We start from the raw sequence: 16528 nt of genomic DNA, 5'->3' as shown, positions 1-16528 counted from the left end.
AAGTGCTTGCGATGGCATCGTGGTCACGAAATGAGATAAGGACAGTTTTGCAGTATAATTTCGTGCGTGGTTTAACCATAGACCAGTGCTTAGAAGAAATGACTCTTGCACTAGATGATGATTGTCCACATCGTACAACGATATTCAGGTGGTATAGAGAATTCCAAAGGGGAAATTTCACTCTGGAGGATTCTGAGAGGCCGGGAAGCCCACGAACGTCAGTTACGGAGGAAAACATTACTGCTGTGAGGAAAATGCTTGACGAAAACAGGCGAGTGACCTACCAACAGATAGAGGATACTTTGGGCCTAAATGCACCAGCAATTCATTCGATTCTGCAAGATCATTTGCACGTGAAGAAACTTTGTTCTCTCTGGGTGCCGCATCAACTGACTGAAGAGCAGATGACACGACGTGTGACTTGGTGCCGGGAGATGTTAAAAAAGTTTGATAAGGGACAATCTCGGTATGTGAACAACATCGTGACAGGTGACGAGACTTGGCTGTACTATTACGATCTGCCGACCAAGGCTCAAAACAAAGTTTGGGTCTTTGATGATGACGACACACCCGTAATTGTCAGAAAATCCCGATCTGTAAAGAAGAAAATGATAGCTGTATTTTTCAAATCATAAATGCACCAGCAATTCGTTCGATTCTGCAAGATCATTTGCACGTGAAGAAACTTTGTTCTCTCTCTGGGTGCCGCATCAACTGACTGAAGAGCAGATGACACGACGTGTGACTTGGTGCCGGGAGATGTTAAAAAAGTTTGATAAGGGACAATCTCGGTATGTGAACAACATCGTGACAGGTGACGAGACTTGGCTGTACTATTACGATCTGCCGACCAAGGCTCAAAACAAAGTTTGGGTCTTTGATGATGACGACACACCCGTAATTGTCAGAAAATCCCGATCTGTAAAGAAGAAAATGATAGCTGTATTTTTCAAATCGAGTGGAATTGTGGAACGTGTCGTTTTGGACACGCAGAAGACAGTCACAGCTAAGTGGTATACTGAACAATGCCTGCCTAAAGTCATTGGATCTATGAAGAACCTGCGGCCAAAGTCAAGAATGGACACCTGGTACCTCCATCACAATAATGCTCCAGTTCACCGCGCCAAAGCCTGCACCGAATATTTGACCACGACAGGACTGAAACTTCTCGAGCACCCTCCCTACAGTCCAGACCTTGCTCCCTGCGACTTTGCACTGTTCCCGCATGTGAAAATGAAGCTAAAAGGGAGGCGGTTTTCCAGTGATGAGGACCTTCTACGGGCTTGGGACAACGAGTGTGCTTTACTCCCTAGTGAAACTTGGCAGAACTGGTTTAAAGATTGGTTTCGGAGGATGGAGAGGTGTATTGAATGTAGAGGAAATTACTTTGAAAAAATTAAATAAACAAAGCTGTATTGCAAAACTTTCCTAGTACCCTTTGTGTATATATATATATATATATATATATATATATATCAGAGAATGAAGTATGTGGAAAGTGGAAGTTAGGCTTCATGTGAAGTGTAACTAGCAATTTTCAGTTTACTGAAGATAAAACATTGTTCATAAAATTCCAATGACTTTTATAACAAACAAATGAAAGTGAATAAAAGCACATATTGTATTACTGAAAAGGATACTTCACTGTATTTGTGACATAAAAAAAAAATATATTTCTCCAGCCTTGCGAGACAAGAAGACAAAACTCATCATTAAATTTAAATAGCATAAAACTTACAAACTTTTCTGTGTGGCAAGGTGCCGAGTCCTGTTGAAAAATGCAGTTTTGTACGTCTGTGTGGTGATCCCTAATAACAGGTTTCAGGCACTCTTCCAAGGTAGCAATGTAAGTTTCTGCATTCACCGTTCTGTTAATAAACTTAATTCGCCTGACCCCGTTGCTTGTTATGCATACCCAGCCCATCTGACCAGCAGGGAACTTACAGTCAGTGTTATGCAGTCAGGATGGTATGCCTCCGATTTTCGTCTTCTGACATATAGTTTCAGCCATTCAGGTTGAATTTCGATTTGCCAGAAAAGATGGTGTCCCATTGATTTTTGTCCATGAAACATGTTTTAGCCCAAGCAAGTCACTTCTTCCTCATTTGTTGGGTCAACAAAGGCTTCTTCTTGGGCCGATAGGCATGCAGACCACATTCTGAAAGCTGTCTTTGGATAGTTCATGCACTTGTTTCGACACCATCTCAAAGTCCAGTTTTAGATCAGGAGCACTAGCATGGTGATTACGAAAGCATAGCCATTCCAAATATCGATCTTGGGAAGGCACTCTCTTACGGCCTGATCCAGGTCTTCTTTTCACATCACCGCTTTCGTGCTTTAATTTCAGCACCTGGGATTTTTTTTTTTTTTTTTTTTTTTTTTTTTTAATGTGAACCCCAAACACGAGAGGTATTAGAATCTATAGTACTTAGTACCGTGCTTGGGTTGGAGGTTGAGAAGACGAAAGAAGATATTTGTTGACATCTTCTTTTCACTTGAACTTTTCACTTTGGACTTGAACTTCCGTAGATTGAAATTTTCAGGAAATTACATATGAAGGAAGGTTGTTCCAGAAAACGGCAGTTGGCGGGTGGCGGCACGTGTTCGGACTGTTTTGAAAGAGGGAGCGGGAATTATAGAAGCCAATTCAGAAGAACAGTGTCCATGGAAGTATCTGTAAAAGAGGCAGGCAGCAGAAACAGTACATCTAAGAGACAACGAGTGGAGAGACTCTGTTAGAGATGAATCATTAATTAACCTAACTGCCCTCTTCTGAACGGAATCAAGAAGCCTGAGAGAGGTTTTGGAGGCACCCACCAGATGTGGGAACAATATTCCATGGCAGGGTGGATTTGCGATTTATACAGAGAGAACAGCTGTTTGGAAGAAAAGTAACGCCGAGAGTGAAAGAGAAAACCAAGTTTTTTAGATGCAGAGGAAGCAATATTTTTAATGTGCTTGTGCCAAGAGAGATTAGAAGTCAGGGTGATCCCCAAAAGAGATAAGCATAGGAGCAGAAGAATCCTTTTTGCGAGATATAAGACAAGATGAGTTTTAGAAGGGCTGAAATCAACTAAGTTGTCTTTGCCCCACTGGAGAATTACCTGAAGATCGCCATTTAAGGAATTGTTAGCAGATTTTCGAGAAATTGAAGCTGATTGAGCAGTACAAGGTTTCTCAAAATGGAAAGTAGAATGCAATGTGCTATCATCGGCAAAACTATGGATAGGATTTCCAGTCAATGGAAGAAGGTCATTAATATACAAGAGGAAAAGAGTGGGGGAAAGAACTGAACCTTGGGGGACACCGACATTTGTGGAGAAGTTAGAAGACAGAGAGCCATTTACCATCACCCTCAGTGAGCGATCAGAGAGAAAACTGGATAACCAATTACTAAAAACACACAAAGGCAAACCATAAGATGGAAGCTTGTTTAGAAGACCTTTATGCCAAACACGATCGAAAGCCTTTGAGATGTCAAGAGCAACTACTTGTGTCTCACCGAACCTTCCCATTGAATTAGTCCATAAATGGGTAACATAAGCCAGAATATCACCATTGGATCGACACTGACGGAATCCATACTGTTGATCAGACGGAAGGTTTCTAGGTGGTTTAAGAGTTGGCAGTTAATTGATTTCTCCATTACTTTAGAAAGAGTAGAAGTAATTGCAATGGGACGATAATTGGATGGGAGGGATTTGTTGCCCTTTTTAGGAACTGGCTGGATATGAGCAAATTTCACTTCTATACACTTCTATACACAGATACACTTCTTTTTCTTGGTGTCAACTGAACATATGGAGCCATGCTTACACCTCCGCAAAACAGGATACTAATGGACATGTACACCTTTCCAACCCTGTATTTATAGAGAGCTGATGCAATACCTTGCAATTACTATCTGATGCAATAGAAGTGTTATTTGACACAATACCTTTGCTTTGCAACAAACAAAATATCTTATACATTTCACTACAAATGTTACTTTTTTTTAAGGCCTAGAATGTATGGATTTAGGTTTACTTTCATTTCATTTAATTTCTCTATCTTCTAAATTTTCAAAATAAATCCTTTTCATGCAAAAATGCAAGTGAAATGTCCTTTTCCACAGTTAAGTTTGACTAGCATTAAAACTTTTTGAACCCTTAACCCTTTTTGATGTATGTATGTAAATTTACATTTTATATTTGTGGGATCTGTGGGGGAATACGTATAAATTTATGTTTTCTAAGGCGATTTAATGTGATTCAAACAATGCATTACATAATGTACAAATTGTTTTGTAATCTTTCAGTACCTGCTGCCATCCCTTATTTGCGTTTTCAAATAATAGCAGGCAGTTTTAATTGTAGAACAAAATCAGAAGCACGAAACCAGCTCTGAAAATCAAAGGAAGAGATCACACCTGCTTATCATTGTTGTCTGATTTGAGTTAAAAAAGCTAAACTATTCCAAAATTCATTAAAATTTATTAAACTGAATTAAATTATAAATAAATAGAAAGGATATTATTTCATCAAAAATAAAAATAACTATGAGATTTTTACAATTTTGTGATTTTTTTTAAATTTATGTTTTTTAAAATTCCTGATCTGATTTTTGGCAATCAGGTCAGTATAAGAAGAAATCAATATTTAAAAACATTTACAGTTTTCATTTTTACAATTCAATTTTAAAATTTCATGAAAAAATTCACTCAGAGGCAGCCACAGCCGAACCCTCACTACCATGAATCCATACACAATCAGCAAACTTACTAATGAAAGGTTTATATGCAATCAAAAATTCACAGTCATTGCAAGGATGGAGCTCAAGTATAGTTTGCAATCCTCTGCCCAAATGCTAGAAAAACTTAAGAGATCTGCAGATTTACTTAACAAGTACGGGTCAATGCTGAAAAAAAGTAGCGAGTTAGGGTTAAATTTGAAAGTGTTTGCAATTCTGCCCAGACATGATAGGAGGGAGTATATGATGACAGCCTTGTCAATCAATTTGTCCCTGGAGAGACTGTGCAATGCTAACTGGGTAGAATTTTTTTCAGCGTGGTCTGTGCTTGCTAACAGGAGAGACTGCTTCTACAGGCATGGGATACACTTAATTGGTAAAGGTGCAAGAACATTTGCTGATGCCATTGAGCCAGTGGTAGGCGAGTCAGAAAACTGCTAGCTTGGGGGGATTCACAGACTAAAAGATTAACAGTAGCTGCAGGCAGAGGCGAAAGTGATTCTTGCACTGCTTCTAGCAATAATTATAGGTATAGCATTGAAATGCTAAAGATAAAAAACTTGAAATAAGAATATTTTCAGAATATGAAAATTTAGAGTAATGTATTTTGGGCAGCTGCATCATAAATATCATTAGCATAACTAAAACTATAATTATACAGGTATTTGTTATTAGCTGTACTTTCACTAATTTTTTGACAAGTACATTAGGCCTGACCATGGGCGCTGGCATGATATTTTCAAAGAGGTAACAGGAAAAAATATCCCATTTTCTTCTTATTATTATTATTATTATTATAATACTTAAACATTTGATTATAATTTGTAAAATATTTTGCAAATTTTAATGTGCGATTTTGATATAATTAAACTGATTATTGTCAGTAATGTTTTTGTGAACTGATTGTATACTGTTAGTGTATATATATATATATACAGCCCTCGTTTTGCGCCGGTCCGATTTGCGCTGATTCACAATAGTGCCGGTCACTAACCACAAGGCCATTTTTATTTTTATCTATTTATTTTTGAAATTTTTTTTATAAATTGAAAGTTTAAAATCATCAAACAAAATTTATGGGCATTGTACTGTACTATGTATGATGCACTGTTCGCACGAACAAGAACTGAACTAATCAGCAATTAGGGCATCCGTATCAGAGACGAAAAAACTTCCCGCCCTCAAAGTAGCCACTTGTGGAAGCGGGAGGTAAAGCATTCAGTTTGTTGTTTGCGCTATGTACACATGTTGGAAATTTATTACTAATTATGCTATTAATAAGTTAAATACATAATCATTAATAGTAGTGTGCAGCTTTTGCCAGTCATGTTAGCCATGTACAGTTTTTGCCAGTCTTGTTATTAAGTTTTTAATTTAATTAGAATAAAGAGATGCCATGTCTAGTAAAAGAAGTTCAATGAATACTAGTGAAAATGAAAGCGTGAAAAAGGCACGTCGATCTATTACCTTGGAAAATAAGATGGAGGTTATTCAGAGGATGGAAGCTGGTGAAAGCTGCCCTAATGTGTGTAGGGCTATGAATATGCCTCCATCGACTGTTACTACAATTATGAAGAATTCTGATAAAATAAAACAATCAATTCAAAGTGCTACAACAATAAGTGCTACACAAGTTAGTTACAGCAGAAATAAGCTTTTGGAAAAAAATGGAGCAATTGCTGACAATTTGGGTTGATGATTTGAACCAAAGAAAAACATTCCCATGACCCAAGCTGTAATAACTGAAAATGCTAAGTCAATTTTTGAAGACTTAAAGAAGAAAGAAGGTCAGTGCGATGAAATATTTTTGGCTAGCAAGGGATGGTTCATGAGATTTAAAGCAAGAACCAAATGCAGAAGTGTGAAAATTACTGGTGAGGCAGCAAGTGCAGATGTTGAGTTGGCTGTCGACATTCCCTACAGAGTTTCAGGCCGTAGTACAGGAGGGTGATTACCCTTCAGATCTCATCTTCAATGTTGATGAAATGGGCCTTTATTCGAAAAAATTGCCCTTAAGAACCTTCATTGCCCATGAAGAAAAGTCAGCTCTTGGATTTAAAGCATCAAAAGACAGGCTGACACTATTGTTGGGAGCAAATGTGTCAGGCAATTTAAAATTGAAGCCAATGTTGGTATACCATTCAGAAACACCATGTGTTATGAAAGGTTTAAACAAAGCCATGTTGCCTGTGTCGTCATCAATATCAGCCATTTTCAATCCACTGCAGGATGAAGGTCTCTCTCCAGCAACTTTCCAATTCCTTCTGTTTTGTGCAAGGGCCATCCATTTACTACCCACAAACTCATGAATTTCATCTGTTCATCTCCGTTGTTGTCTTCCAGGTTTTCTCTTAGCTCCTCTTGGGTACCATTAAGTTATTTTGTTACTCCATCTTCCATCATGTCTTCGAGCTATGTGTCCTGCCCAAGACCATTTTAGTTCTTTAGTTTTGATAAGAATGTCCTTTACTTGAGTTTGCTGCCTAATCCATGTGTTTCTCTTCTTGTCTAACAGTCTGATTCCTAATATAATTCGTTCCATTCTTCGCTTCTCTTGATTTTCTTTTGGTGAGTGCCCAAGTTTCACTTCCATAAGTCATGGTGGGGCATGTACATTGGTTCATTATTTTACATTTCAGACAAATTGGGATATTGCTCCTCAGTATGTGACTATATTTCCTGAATGCTATCCATCCAAAATTTATTCTTCTCTTAACTTCCATCTATTTATCATTATTACATTAATGACTTGTCCCAGATAAGTATATGACTCCACCTTTTCAATTACTGCTCCTTCAATCATTATACCCTTTACTGTGGCATACTTGTTCATCATTACTTTTGTTTTAGCCATATTCATCTTTAGTCCAAAATCCTTACTAACTCTGCATAACTTATTAAGATTTTCCTCTAATTCTTTGGGATTGTGGCTTATGACCACAATATCATCTGTAAATTGTAAATGGTTTAGGTACTCTCCATTCACATTGACTCCTTTCTGCGACCAGTCTAATTTTCTGAAAGCTTCCTCAATGGCAGCAGTGGATATTGTCTCTCCTTGTCAAACTCCTTTCTCAATTTTAAATTTGCTACTATCTTTGTCTAGTCTAGTCTAATAAAAAAGGTAGCATTCTCATATATTTTCTTCAAAATCATAATATATGGGGTATCTATGCCTTATCTTTCCAGTGCCCGAAACATTGCCTTATGATGTATGGAGTCAAATGTCTTTTCATAATCCACAAATGCCAGGCATAATGGTGTTTTATATTCATTTGCCTTCTCCATTAGCTGTGACATTACGTGAAGGTGATCCATATTTGAGAATCCTGTCCTAAAGCCAGCTTGCTCTTTCGGTTGACTCTCATCAAGTATTCTTTCTAATCTGTTAGTAATGACCCTTGTGAACAACTAGTAGATGTGGGATAACACGCTAATTGGTCTATAATTTCCGATTCATCTCCTTTCTTATGCAGCAAAACTATGATTGCATTATTCCACTCCTTAGGCATCACACGTTTTCTAATGTATTTTGTGAAGAGTCTTGCCAATTTTTGTGTAATGTCTCTTCCTCCCAATTTTAACAACTCTACAGTAACTTCATCTTCCCCCGGAGCTTTCTGATTCTTCATTTTCTTCAACGCATGTTCTACCTCATCAGGAAGGATATCAGGTATGTTGTATGTGTTACTACTAATTTGTGATCCACCTTCCTGGCATCATTCCCTCACTCCTTGTATAACTCTTTATAGTAGTCTTCTGCTATTTGAATTATGCCTTCTCTGTTATTCATAAGTACACAATTGTTATTCTTCAGTTTCAGTATCATTTCATGACTGCTGATTTAAATCCTTTGTTTTCCCTTAATGCTTGTTCTACTTTTCTTGTGTTAAATCTTCTTATGTCCTCTCTGAGTCTCTTTCTAATGGCTTTGCATAACTCAGTATACTCAATTTTCTCCCTGTCAGTGTTTTTCTTGCTCTTCATTTGTTGTCTTCAGTTCATCATGACAAGTGTTTCTTGACTGATTTTTTCTTCTTTGGATTTCTTTTTACCTATAGGTTTCTTGGGGTTTATCACTTTCAGAAAGTTGTAATATTTCTCGTTGATATCTTGGTCTTGAACAGTCTGCAGAAGCTCAAACTTGTTCTCAAGTTCCAGTACATACTGCTTTTTCTCCTCTTCTGTTATCTCAAAGACCTTTGTATTATTTACTCGAGTCAGTTTTTTCCTTTCTTTTCTTACATCTATATCAAGTGTGCATCTTACCATTCTGTGATCACTTCCAACATTTACGTTGTTCAGGACAGTAACATCATTCATGATATATCTTGAGGCCTCATTTCAAGAAGGATGTAGAGCTGCTGGAACGAGTACAGAGAAGGGCAACAAGATTAGTGAATGGAACAAAGGGGTGCTCTTATGAAGAAAGGCTTAAGTTTTGCAAATTACAGTGTCTGGAGACTAGGCACCAGCGAGGTGATCTGATAGAGGTGTATAAAGCCTTGAATGGTTTGAGCATGCTCAATGCTGATGGGATTCTTCCTCTAGCTCAGAAAAATCACCTGAGAGGGCATAAATTCAAATTGAGGAAAGACAGATGTAGGATAGACGTGCGGAAATTTGCCTTTAGCCAGCGGGTGGTTGGTTGGTGGAACAGACTTCCATCCCTTGTAGTGGAGGTTGATAGCCTAAATAAGTTTAAGGCTCAGCTGGACAGGTATTTTGAACGAACAGAGGGATGAAGTGGAAGTGGGTTTTTTTTTTTTTTTTTTTTTTTTGGCTGATGCTGCATAAGCTTGCTTTCTTGCATCAAATGCCTTTACTAATGCTAATGCTAATCTTCTGTTAGTGAGGATGAAGTCGATTTCATTAGTTGTTAATCCATTTGGGCTCTTCCATGTCCATTTTCTGTTCACCCTTTCACCCACTTTCACCCTTTTCTTGAAAAAAAGTGTTGATTACTGACAATCCTTGAGATTCTGCAAATTCCACGAGTCTTTCACCTCTTTTATTTCTTTCACCAATTCCAAAATTTCCTATAGTTCCCCTTTCTGCACTGTTTTGTCTCTTTCCAACCTTGGCATTGAAGTCCCTCATAATGATAGTGTAGCGAGTTTCCTGTTCATCTGGAAGACTCTCAGTGTACATTTCTTCAACCTCTTCATCATCATGGCTCGATGTTGGTGCATAAATCAATATAACCTTTAGCTTATACCTCTTAAAAATCCTGAGTAGTAGTCTTGACACCCTTGGTGATGTACTTTTGAATTCCAAAATGTTGTTTTTTATATCTTTATGGACCAAAAAGCCAACTCCACCTTCACTCCTTTCACTGTTTCTATTGGTGTACTTGATAAACTTATATAAGTGATTCATTTCTTCTTCTTCTTCTTGTTGCAGCCAAACCGATGATATTCCAATTTACATTTTCCAGCTCTAGTATCCTGTCTTCACCGATGAGCGATCTTACGTTGTAACAGGCCAAAGTTCAGTTTCCGTGCATAGCAGCCTGATCGTACCCAGAGATTCTTAGCACCCTCTGCTTCCACTCTGATCCTCTCGCTGCCGTAAGAGGGGGAGCGAAAGCCACTGGGGACTGAGGGCCATTTGTTTCGTTGTGCTATCATGTGCTGGAGGGTTTGGTCTTTTCCTCTTCACGCTGACCAGGCGTCTTGAAGAGAACCACTCCACGTTCATTGCCACCTAAGTGACGTAACAGGGCTTACCATCGAGGTGTGCATGAGTGGATTTTAGGGAGGCAGGTCAACTGGACTTCTCCTAAATCTTCTGAAATAAAAAGATATTGGATCTATCAGTGTTTTAGCATTAGCATTTTAGCATTAATAGAGGCATTTGATGCAAGAAAGCAAGCTTATGCAGCATCAGCCAAAAAAAAAATAAATAAATAAATAAAAAATAACCACTTCCACTTCACCCCCTGTTCGTTCGAAATACCCGTCCAGCTGAGCCTTAAACTTATTTAGGCTATCAACTTCCAAGACAAGGGATGGAAGTCTGTTCCACCAACCAACCACCCGTTGGCTAAAGGCAAATTTCCGCACGTCTATCCTACATCTGTCTTTCCTCAATTTGAATTTATGCCCTCTCAGGTGATTATTCTGAGCAAGAGGCAGAATCTCATCAGCATTGAGCATGCTCAAACCATTCAAGGCTTTATACACCTCTATCAGATCACCTCGCTGGTGCCTAGTCTCCAGACAATGTAATTTGCAAAACTTAAGCCTTTCTTCATAAGAGCAACCCTTTGTTCCATTCACTAATCTTGTTACCCTTCTCTGTACTCGTTCCAGCAGCTCTACATCCTTCTTGAAATGAGGCCTCCAGGCCTGTATACAGTACTCTAGGTGTGGCCTGACCATTGCCTTATACAGTCTGTCCTCGTATAGCACGATAGTTGTGTTCCTAGAAAACCTCGTGCAATGCAAAATCGTGCAATATAAACAACAGGCCCTATGGGAAAAGTGGGGTTAGGTGCCGACCACCCAAGATTGAACACACATTTGGAACCAAAACATTACCAAACACAATAAATAATCGGGTAATTTTAATCGTTATAAAATACTTACGTATTTTATAACGATTAAAATATGTAATAAAAAATATAATATATATTTTTATTATAATATAATAAATAATAAATATTTTTTATTATTTATTATATTATAATAAAGTATTTTTAGTATTTTTTAATACTAAAAAAGTATTTTTTACGAATAAAATACGTATGTTATTCGTAAAAAAATTATGTTAAATAAAATAGTCTTAATAAAATACTTACGTATTTTATAATACGTAATGACTATTACGTAATAAAATATTGCTAATGATTTTGCTTCTATCGTAAGCAAACTTGTTTTTTTGTTTGATTTTCTATCCAAACAGATGACAGCCGTTCCATCCCTTCCAATTCTTGTGTCTTAATCTAATGGATTTTAATTACACTTTGAGTTGTTCCTGCTACGAAAGTTGTTTTTATTTTCTCCGCATTCTTTGTAATTCTCGGCGTTGCCTCATTTAGGTCTGTAGCACGTGCAATCACATGGTCTTTCATTTCGCTCAAAGCGTTTCACAATTTCATATTTTTTTCTCTATCGACAGAGGCGGACTGGCCATAAGCCTTACCCGGGAAATCCCGGTGGGCCGGAGGCCAGTGTGATTTTGGCCATAAACCGTAGTATGAGGCCACTATAAATTTTCCCGGGTAAGCATTTTTGACCCAGTCCGCCTCTGTTTATCAATATTGCTTTTTTTTTTCTCTCTCTCTGAATCTGCAGTGTCTTCGCCAGGACGGTTCCTTTTCACACCTTTTAAGTATTTTACTAATTTTTAGGGAATAAAGCGCAATTACAAAACGAGGAGGCACGCTTGATACACATAAACAAAGCTGCTCGCGTATAGCAACTGAATAAACAACACCGTAAAGGCCGAGATACACTATTAACACCCCACATTTTACTAAAGCACATTTCTGGGGGTTACTACCATAAAACAATAAAAACAATTTCCAGTTTCGTTTCTGCTAGTGGAATCTGTTATAAACTGGTTGTAAACTCGATCTAATTGCATTTGCGATTATATCGATAGCTGGAATTGTGTTGGTTTTTACGTTATTATGGTGAAATGTGTTTCCCCTTCACTGATATAAAACACATAAATACATTTTCAGAATCTTCTTCATTCCTATCGTGTTGCGTTCGGTTGGGGTGATTCCGCGTTCGACTGCCATTTCTTGTAAACACAAAGGCGAATCGTGCATAAGCGAATTCGGTTCGTGTTATATAAGATATCGTTCCCCTATTTATAAATCGTGTATGATCGAATTCATGTAATGTAAACACGTGTTATACGAGGACCGACTGTACAAGGGAATAATCACCTCCTTATCCCTGCTAGAAAAATTCCTATATACCATTGACAATACACCATGAGCTACTCTTGCAGCCCATCTGCACTGCTCAGAGAACTTCATATCTGCCTGCACAACCACCCCCCCCCCAGGTCCCTTTCATTCTCTACCACTGTCAGTGTAGTACCACAGAGTTGATACGTTGCTCTGGGGTTGCTGTTTCCCATATGTAGTACTTTACATTTGTCAATGTTAAACTTCATTTGCCACCTCTCAGCCCATCTGCTCAACCTTTCCAGATCCTGTTGCACTGAGTGTCTGATAACACACAAAATGCCTGTTCCCCCTCTAAGCCCCTGTTGTACTGGAACCTCTAAGCCCCTGTTGCCTGTGTACTGGAAGTCTAACAAGATTTGGGTGACGGGTGACATAGGACGTCTTCTTAGATTGGTACACCAACTATTTTTTCCCTACTGTTCTCAAATTCTGCAATGACAAAATTTTCCAGCCAAGGCTATTCTTCTTTTGGACAATGCCCCTGGACATCCTACAAATCTGGATGAAGTCAGAATGCCTCTTACAGTTAATGTTGTTTACATGCGCCCTAATACAACATCAGTTTTGCAACCCATGGACCAGGGGGTAATAGCTGCCTTTAAAGCTTATTATCTGTGACAAACATTTACACAAATGGTGAAAGCTTTGGATGCGTCCAACATTACTATCAGAGAATACTGGCGGTCGTTTGATACCTTAAAGGGCATCAATCACATTAACACAGCCTGGCAAGAAGGGTTTTTTTTTTTTTTTTTTTATGAAAACCCCAAACACGAAAGGTATCAAAACCTATAGTACTTAGTACCGTGCATGGGTTGAAGGAGAAGTATGGGGGGAGGGGGATGCTGGAAACTTTGCTCTAGAGACTAAACATGGGTTTCACCACTTCAAGCCTCCAATAAGCAAAGTGGTGGTATTTCACCAGTTGATGAAAATCATCCATGACTGTCAATTGTCTAAACGGAGTGTGGCGTAAACTTCTCCCAGATTTCATGCACAACTTCGGAGGATTCAAGCCACAACAGAATGTTGTAGACGACATCAGCAGGGTTAGAAGTTACAGTTGAAGATGTAACTGATCTCTTGGAGTCATGCAGAGACTCTTTCAAATGAAGACCTTGAAGAGTTAGCTGCAAAACTTAGCCAACAGCAGGAGGAAGAGACAGAAGAAGACTCTGCTCTAAAAATCATGAAGACCAGTGATCTACAAAGGATCCTTGCAGGTGTAGAGTCGCTCACTAATGAGCTCTGTGACATTAATCACGAATTGGAGAGGAGTGCCACAGTTAAAAGGAGTGTCATATCAACCCTGAGCCCGTATTTTGAAATTCTTAAAGAAAGGAAGAAGAAATCCAGGCAATCAACACCTGATCCTTTCTTCAAAAAAATGCAATCTTCTCAATCAGGGCCGTCAACAGCAGATGCTCAACCAATACCTTCAAGAGCCAACTAAAACTTTGGCTATATGAAAAATCATGGCTATATGAAAATACTGTAAAAATGTTTAATGTACGTAATTAATTTATTTTTTTATTTACATGTACATACTTACTATATTTATGGAGGTTAAAAATAAAACACTTTTTTTAATTAAAAAAGTTTAATTCTTTGCTTTAAATATACCAGTACTGAAAAGGGTAGGTAAAATTTTTGGTGCCCGGAACCTAACCCTGTGATTTCCCATTGACTCCATAATATAAAGGGTTCCATTTGCGCTGATTCAAGTTGCACCTGTCCCCCAGGAACCTAACCTCTGCATAAATTGAGGGCTACCTGTATAGATATATAACTGTTTGTTGTTTATTTATTATTATGACAAAAAACATCAACATTATCATATACTGTTTGCATAACTGCAATGTACATGTTCTATGTGTTCAAATAAAATTTTAATGTTTTTAGTGGCTGTTTTGATTACATGAAAAACATTTTTTATTGCAAAAACAGTTTCTGAGATATAGACTTTAACTTTGTTTTTTTAAATATAATCGGTCTCTTGGGATTTTAGCCGTTGGAATTTTTGGCGGCACTGGGCTATAAGACATCCTCTTGCTCAACTTCAAGAAGAAGCCTGGTCATTACTTGGTCATAGATTAATTACCTTCTATGTGTTGTCAATAATTATTACTACACAAAGTTTTATCTATTATTGTGCTTTCCTATTCATACTCAAAAGATAAATACTGCAACATATAGTCTTTAGTTATAGATTTATAATTTTCCAGTTAACCTATTAAAATCAATTCATGAAAGCCAATGGATAATAAAGCATGGCTATATGAAAATACTACACTTTTAATTCTATAACATGAATGTTGGATTGAATATATTTTTAAACTTATTTCTTTTCTTTCCCAAATGATCCTTTATTGCCAATACTCTCTGCCTCTTATTATGCTAATGGCATTATCTTCACACAGGTGATATCATTGTAGCTGTTGCCAAACATAGCTACCTCCCTAAATTCTTGGCATGTGAGGAGACTAACGGAAACATCTATAAGTAACTGAAAAAAATGCACGGTAATCATCATCATCAGCCATTTTCAATCCATTGCAGGATGAAGGCCTCTCCAGCAACTTTCCAGTTCCTTCTGTTCTGTGCAATGGCCATCCATTTACTACCCACAAACTCATGAATTTAATCTGTTCATCTCCGTCATTGTCTTCCAGGTTTTCTTCTAGCTCCTCTTGAGTACCATTCTGTTATTTTCTTAGTCCATCTATCATCATGTCTTCAAGCTACGTGTCCTGCCCAAGACCATTTTAGTTCTTTAGTTTTGATAAGAATGTCCTTTACTTGAGTTTGCTGCCTAATCCATGTGTTTCTCTTCTTATCTAACAGGTGTAATTCCTTTTAACAGGTCTAATTCCTAATATAATTCAGTCCATTCTTCGCTGTGTAGTTCTCAGCTTCTCTTCCATTCTTTTGGTGAGTGCCCAAGTTTCACTTCCATAAATCATGGTGAGGAGTATACATTGGTTCATTATTTTACATTTCAGACAAATTGCAATGTTGCTCCTCAGTATGTGACTATATTTCCTGAATGCTATCCACCCGAATTTTATTCTTCTTTTGACTTCCAGCCATTTTATCATTATTACCGCTAATGACTTGTCCCAGATAAGTATATGACTCCAACTTTTCAATTACCACTCCTTCAATCATTATATCCCTTTCTGTGGCATACTTGTTCATCATTACTTTTGTTTCAGCCATATTCATCTTTAGTCCAAAATCCTTACTAACTCTGCATAACCTATTAAGATTTTCCTCTAATTCTTTGGGATCGTGGCTAATGACCACAAAGTCATCTGTAAATTGTAAATGGTTTAGGTACTCTCCATTCACACTGACTCCTTTCTGCGACCAGTCTAATCTTCTGAAAGCTTCCTCAATGGCAGCAGTAAACAAGGTTTTTTTTTAGCATCTCCTAGAAAGATCTTCCTAGCAATGTCTCAAAAAACTTTGGAGATATATCTCCTCATCGAACTCTTTTCTCAATTTTAAATTTTCTACTGTCTTTGTCTAGTCTAATAAAGGAGGTAGCATCCTCATATACTGTCTTCAAAATCATAATATATGGGGTATCTATGCCTTGTTTCCAGTGCCCAAAACATTGCCTTATGCTGTATGGAGTCAAATGCCTTTTCATAATCCACAAATGTCAGGCATAATGGTGTTTTAAATTCATTTGCTTTCTCCATTAGCTGTGATATTAAGTGAAGGTGATCCATAGTTGAGAATCCTGTCCTAAAGGCAGCTTGCTCTTTCGGTTGATTCTCATCAAGTATTCTTTCTAATCTGTTAGTAATGAGCCTTGTGAACAACTTGTAGATATGAGATAACAAGCTGTCAAATGTAGCAAAGTTT

At 37.7% G+C, this 16528-nt stretch overlaps 1 protein-coding gene across 2 annotated transcripts in view; it reads right to left on the bottom strand.

Moving 5' to 3' along the window:
• The window catches only part of Pkc98E (Protein kinase C), a 238221-nt gene that overhangs the window by 74528 nt on the left and 147165 nt on the right, over window positions 1–16528 (bottom strand). Inside the window, exon 9 of one of the 2 annotated variants that reach the window (XM_090375862.1) lies at window positions 1629–1639. The exons of the other annotated variant lie outside the window; for it this stretch is intronic. Coding sequence (XP_090231988.1) covers window positions 1629–1639 — 11 coding nt within the window. The remainder of the gene's footprint in view (window positions 1–1628; window positions 1640–16528) is intronic. 2 annotated transcript variants of the gene reach the window in all.

The sequence above is a fragment of the Mastigoproctus giganteus genome, chromosome 6 (genome assembly GCF_048544385.1).
Source record: "Mastigoproctus giganteus isolate SK-2022 chromosome 6, ASM4854438v1, whole genome shotgun sequence".
Lineage (NCBI taxonomy): Eukaryota > Metazoa > Arthropoda > Arachnida > Uropygi > Thelyphonidae > Mastigoproctus > Mastigoproctus giganteus.
Note: the sequence above shows the minus strand (reverse complement) of the source record. Positions and strands in the feature narration are given on the sequence as shown.